Source organism: Gastrolobium bilobum, unplaced genomic scaffold, assembly GCF_033153095.1.
Source record: "Gastrolobium bilobum isolate Gb01-03AN ecotype WA unplaced genomic scaffold, APGP_CSIRO_Gbil_v1 utg28800, whole genome shotgun sequence".
NCBI classification, from domain to species: Eukaryota; Viridiplantae; Streptophyta; class Magnoliopsida; order Fabales; family Fabaceae; genus Gastrolobium; species Gastrolobium bilobum.
The window spans coordinates 61,907-68,613 of NW_026895237.1; the positions used below are offsets into that span (position 1 = coordinate 61,907).

A 6,707-nucleotide genomic window follows, 5' to 3' on the forward strand; every position below is an offset into this window, starting at 1 on the left:
CAAGTTGACAAGATGGGTTGGGTTGAAATTTTTAACTTATTTTAAAAAACGAGGCGTGACGGATTGAGTCAGGTTATCCACTTTATCACCTCTGTCTTTAATATAATGCAAAGAAAAAGAAAAAATTTAATAACAGACCATTGATAGAAACAAATTTAAAAGAATCTGAAGGAGCACATTTTATGTGCAGAGTACCTACTCCTTTTTTAAAATAAAATAAAATAATAAGATATAGGAAAAAATAATTATAAAAATTGAAATAATATAACTATGTTCCTTTTTCCCATATTTAATAAAGGATATAATGAATGTTTGGTACTCCCATCACATGAAGATATTTTGGAGTGGAAGACGTAGTTAAAATGAATATTTAATTTTCGGTCCGTAATAACAACCGTGCCAACTTTTTCATTTCAGTCTTCACCCTCCATAACCGCGTTTTAACTACACAGCCTATCGTAATTGCCAAATTCCAAGTGGAGGCCACGTCTTTCTCCTTTTACTATAAAATGCCATATCCATCACCTAGTTTCTCGCCTTCAACACAGTTCATTCCTTTCCTCTACAAACCTATAATCATTCATTCAGTTTCATTTTCCTCTCTCCGTTTGAATTCACTATAAAACGCTTGCACTTCTAAGCTCATCATTCATGATGAACTCTCACAAACAACTATTTTCCCTCTTATGTCTGCCCCTTGTCCTTCTACTTGTCTCAGGTATGATTATTATTAATTATGAATATATTAAATATGCCACCAAGCTAGCTTAAAAAACAATATAATGGTTAATCTATGGTACTCCGTAACTTGTTATACCACTTATTGATCTCAAACTTATTTTTTCTTTTCATTGCGTCATATTACTCAATTAATTCAATTCGAGTTACCATAAGTTCAAACTATAACTTAATTATATGTGTTATTGTCCATTATTACAGCACAAATGGGGATGCAAATTGAGGCTCGATTGCAACGTGACCAGTTCAATTATCCCCCAAAAAAATTGTTCGTTTTTGGGGACTCATATGTTGATACCGGCAACACTAGAAGAGATTTACCTGGTTCATGGAAAGACCCTTATGGCATAACCTTTCCCGGAAAACCTGCCGGAAGATTCTCCGACGGCAGAGTTTTTACTGATTATATTGGTTCGTGCCTTTCTCTCTCTCTATAGTTATATAATGCTGTCAGTTAGAAAATTACGAAGTGCATGCTTTTTTGGTTTATTTTATCTTTACTTTTCTTTCTCAAGCAAAGTGACGTGTTTGGAATTCTGATGCTTTGGTTCGATTCTATGCGTATAGTATAACAATACAATATTATAGTATTGAAAGGGTGGGGTTCATTTCTATGGTGGCTTGCCACTTTACCTTTCTTGTGCCATTATCTATAAGATTTTATATATCTATCTGACGATGTTCGGTTCTCCCTTTCGCCAGTGAATGCTATATTATCCATTGCTAGGGACAGAAAAAGCATAAAGCTACACTATTGTGTTTGTGTTAGCTCTTTTTTTTTTTTTTTTAATATTTAGTAAGGGAAAAACAAGTATCATGTTTCACGTTAGATTTGTTCACTCATGTACTTGCATGTTTGATTTTTGTTTAGAAAGTCTGAAGCTATAATTTAGACAAAAACTTATCTCCTCTAACTTTTGTTTAATTCTTAATTTTGGAATACTCAACAAAGTATCACGTTAGAACATATCGTTTTGATCACATCGAATTATCGTTTTGATCACACCGAATTATTAATTATACCACTGTTATACCTCTATCTATCTATCTATCTATATATGCTGCACCATGTTTCGAAAAACGAAATTAGTAGTGTAAATAGGCTAATCCGATCTATAGAGATCTACGCCCTAATCTATATTAGGTTAGGTTTGGTCTATTACAAATAGTGAAATAAAACAGAATTAAGCTTTTAAAAAAAATCTATTTAGAAAACAGGTCATAAACTTTTTTTTGTATAAGTCGAGCCTGTAAGCTTACATATCAGTCTATATCGTATTATTTATTTTAAATAAAATTATTATTTTAATAATTTTGAATAATAAAATAATAATTGTTGAATGTTTAATATGCTTGAACAAGCTAATAGGCTTAGGCCAAAAAATTTTCTCTCTCTAAATATAAGTCATGTATGACTTATAATTCAGAGCCTACACAGGCTAACTGGCCAAGTTAGACTTAATATTTTTTACACAGGTTTAATTTATTTAAGCCAAAGACTAGTCTAATCTAGCATTGCCTATTTACTCTCTAATTTTGAGACTTTTGGGAAATGGAGTAAAATGGTTTATAAAAAAAATAGTTGCAAATAAGATATAATAAAAATATAAAAGAATATTGCTATATTTTTAAAATAATTTTTAGAAGATTTCATCTGGTTCGGGCACTATAATACCTATCCTGGAAAGAGAAATATGCTCCTTACCATTTCAACCAATCATTTTTTTGCTGAATATGACTCTATTCGTTTATGAGGAAAGTCATCCTCATTCGTAACTATGTAGTTGGACGAATAGAGGGTTTAATATTTCGGGTATAGAAAATAAATTTATTTTTTAAGTACATATAAAAATGAGTGGAATTTATATAAATCCATATAAGAATAAGAGAAAAATATATATATGACACCATCACATTTATATATATATATATATATATATATATATATATATATATATATATATGTTGCTTTATTAATCTCGTGCAATAGGAGAGAAACTCTCTCATGCTATAGAGACAATCATGTGTAGGACTCATCTATTTATAGAAAAATAAAAATAAAAGTAACACAGAAATCGATGTATGTGTAGGAGAGAAAAACACTCTCCTACAACAAAAGAGTATATTTTTTTCATATATATAAAGGGAAATTATACTCTTATCTCACATGAGATTCATTTCTCATATTACACTCATATAAAAAGACATACCTTTCTTTTTCTTTCTTTTTTGATTTTTAAAAATTGATGAGTTCCATTTCATTTTCTTACAACATAAGATAACTTCTCTCATACTACATAGAGAATTAAAGCCCATACATAAAAGATAAAAATTTAACTTGTACAACATAAAAATATTAAATTCATTAATTAATGGTGAGTGATCGGACTTGCTTTTTATATTTTTATTCTGCTTAAAATAAAACCTGGTTGTACACATGCTATTCTAGAAGTTGAATCAGTTTCTATAATTAGTGGGGTGGGTAGCACTCCCCTTAATTAATTAACAATTAATTTAATTAATTATCGTGTAGTTTATATTAAAACTTGCTTAATGGTATCACTTATTATATCTATAGTATGAAAGATGTTATCTAATATGACACAAGAAAAGCAAAACCCTTAGAATATTGTTATTTTTCTTATTCCCAGGAGCTTTTATCACAACTGCTCTTGTCTGCAGCATTGCAGCTTTGTTTCTGGCATTGACCTTTTTTGATAGAAAATTTTATTTATTTATATTTAGTAAAAGATTTTTGAAATTTTTTTTGGGAATATGATTTTTATGAGATTTTGATTTATGAATAAATTGTGCAGCAAGATGACAAGATGATATTTTTAGAATCCGGGGTGTTTAAAAAATTTAATATTATAATAATATTTAACAATCAACTAAATATAAAATTATTAAATTTGAGCCAATATTCTTAATAATATTTTTGCCTATCAAATAACTTTTTAATCACATTTTTCAAAAATTTACTTTCCTAACATATTCTTGGTTATCATGATTTTCGGGACAAATTTTTTTTTCTCTTCTATGAAACGCTAAAAAATAATCGTTATTTAACAAAAGCTTTTCTTTGTTTATTCATTAAAAAAAGGGTTTATTACTTCTCATAAGATATAAATTTATCTCTTATTTTTTTTTAGAAACATACCTTAATTATCTCTTTGAGACGAGTAGAGCTGGTTAGTGTAAGAAAAGTATTTCGGTTGGATCCCCACATGTCGTATTTGGGAGGGACTTAAAATATTTATCCCTGATTCGCCTTGCACTCCGAATTAGTCTCATAGTCAACTAAAAGATCAGTCGAATCTTGTGGGATGTCGGAGAAAGCCTACTCGCCTTAAAAAAGTAATTAGGATATGTTTTCAAAAAAATAATATAAATAAATTTATCTCCTATAAGAAATAATAAACCCATATTTGTTTATTTAATAAATTTATCTCTTATACACACATAAAAGTATATAAGATTCTTATATGGACCACATATTTTTGTGTGTGTAGAAGATAAAACTTATTTCCAAAAAAATCAGAAACATTCATCCAGTACAAAAATTAATCGACTCAAAATTGGAGAGAAGCGCGAGAAAGATTTATTATATATTATCAGTTATTCTTTTTTACCTTTTAATCTAACTTTCCCCCCTTATTTATTTAGGGAGAGGTTATAGTTATTACCTCTTATTGTTACTACTAAATCATAATCGTTGATTTCCGTCAATCTAACAGTTATAATTTCTTGGGTCATACTTATTAATTAATTATTAATTTCCAATATATTATAACCGTTAGATTGACAAAAATCAACGGTTACGATTTAGTAGTAACAAGTAGTAACAATAAGAGGTAGTAACTATAACTTTTTCCATTGTTTAGTAAATAACTTATTTTTTTCTCTTAAACCATGTATGATAGTTATGTACAAAGCTGTTAGTACCAAATAACTGCTGAATTATTATTCCTAACAATTTGATTCTTTTGATTGATTTACAAAAAAACCTCACAAGTCATAAGCTCTTTCCTGAATCACTGCTTCCTCTTGTAATATTGAATTATTATAACAAAATGTGGTGCAGCTAAGTATTTGGGACTCAAATCGCCACCCCCCTACAAATTGAGGAAACTGATGCCACAGCATTTGAAATACGGGATGAACTTTGCCTTTGGTGGAACCGGTGTCTTTAATACATCCTCTACAAACCCAAATATGACAATCCAGATCGATTTCTTCAAGCAGCTCATTGAAGAAAAATTGTACACTGCCTCAGATCTCAGCAACTCAGTTGCCTATGTCTCCGTTGCTGGAAATGACTACAGTTTTTACTTGACCACAAATGGCTCTGCCCAGGTAAATTAATTTGATTTATTTATGATGTTTATAATTTTTTTTGAATATAATTGGAAATTGAATATATAACATAATACAAACTATTCAAATCCCTTACAACTATACCAATCATATATAGTAGCTTTTGTAATTTGAATATGAGTGACAAAATCTCTCATTAGTTAGGAATAAAGTAAGTAAATATCATATAGTGAAAAGGCCTGTAATTAAACTCATTAGTTTAAAGTTTTCGGTTAAAATATGATATCAAACATATTTATAATGGTTTCTCAGAAACCGTTTATTTAGACTTCTATCACCACCCAATGCATAATATGTATTTTTGTAGATATATGAGTGAAGGAGCAAGGGAAGGGTTAGGGTAAATGGTCGCTCCTGTATAAAGGGTTAGGGTACGGGTAATATACAGTACTTATAAAAAATAACTATCTTATTTAAAGTGGCCGTAGAAATTTATATATATATATTTATATATATATATATATAACATACTAGAAAAAATATAATTACAATTTTGCCCTCATAAAATTTTCTTGCCTCTCCATTGCTTCGTACAATTATATTATTTCTTGTCTTGAAAAAAAAATGTTAACATGCTATTTATTTCCTCATAGAAGTTATATATAGTAATTTATTTACTAAATTTTCACTCTTTTTGTTGATTGTATATATGTAGGGTTTCCCGTCTTTCATTGCCTCAGTGGTTAACCAAACCACAAAAAATTTAATTCGCATCAAAGGGTTGGGAGTGAAGAAAATTGTTGTGGGTGGTCTCCAACCCCTTGGTTGCCTTCCTCCAAACACAGCCTCATCCTCTTTCCAAAGTTGCAATAGTACCTTTAACAACCTCGTAGTTCTCCACAACAACCTGTTAAACCAAGCTGTGACCAAGTTGAACCAAGTAAGCAAGGATAATTCAACCTTCGTAATTCTTGACCTTTACGACAGTTTCATGTCAGTGCTGGATCACCCATCCACCAATAACATTAAGGATAAGTTACAGCCATGCTGCGTTGGGGTTAGCAGCCAGTATTTTTGTGGAAGCGTTGATGAGAACAATGTGAAGAAATATAAGGTTTGTGATAATCCCAAATCAACTTTCTTTTGGGATGTGTTGCACCCAACACAAGCAGGTTGGCATGCTGTGTATAACAAGTTGCAGACAATGAGTACTCTTCATCAACTTCGATTCTAGATATTTAGCTATGCAATGTAGCTATATATTTCTCAGCCTTTTGTTTGTTGTTTAATAATGCACCCCACTTTCATTTGTTAATTTTTCCTCAAATAATCTTTTGTTTATAATCATTCCAAATGCTTTCATTTCTATGGGTGCAATGTGTAAATTGATTGTTGTTTTGTGAAGGAAAAATAATCCAAGTTACTGAATTTGTTTTGCAATTATTATTATTAATTTAATGCTAAAACAAAATTGTTCAAAACAAACTTAATTGAAAATAATGATTCAGCTTAACCAAAAAGAATCATGATACTCAAATTAAGTAAATATAATCACGGGTTCACGTAGACCCTATAATTCTCCAACCCGTGGGCTGGGTCATTGGGCCGGTCTAATCAAATATAAGTCTAAAAGCTCGACTAATATCCGATAT

At 30.0% G+C, this 6,707-nt stretch overlaps 1 protein-coding gene across 1 annotated transcript; it reads left to right on the forward strand.

Moving 5' to 3' along the window:
• The first annotated feature begins 651 nt into the window (after positions 1-651).
• LOC133301456 (GDSL esterase/lipase At5g03610-like) lies at positions 652-6,289 on the forward strand. Its single transcript, XM_061501085.1, has 4 exons — positions 652-718; positions 940-1,149; positions 4,823-5,094; positions 5,771-6,289. Exons 1-4 carry the CDS (start codon positions 652-654, stop codon positions 6,287-6,289), a joined length of 1,068 nt encoding a protein of 355 aa, XP_061357069.1.
• The last annotated feature ends 418 nt before the right edge of the window (positions 6,290-6,707 follow it).

What these genes read in the sequence shown, in the direction of transcription:
- LOC133301456 (XM_061501085.1), top strand. Translation starts at nt 652, where the DNA reads ATGATGAACTCTCACAAACAACTATTTTCCCTCTTATGTCTGCCCCTT. An exon ending in TGTCCTTCTACTTGTCTCAG is followed by an intron (nt 719 to 939) that starts GTATGATTATTA and finishes CCATTATTACAG; the next exon opens with CACAAATGGGGATGCAAATT. An exon ending in AGTTTTTACTGATTATATTG is followed by an intron (nt 1,150 to 4,822) that starts GTTCGTGCCTTT and finishes AATGTGGTGCAG; the next exon opens with CTAAGTATTTGGGACTCAAA.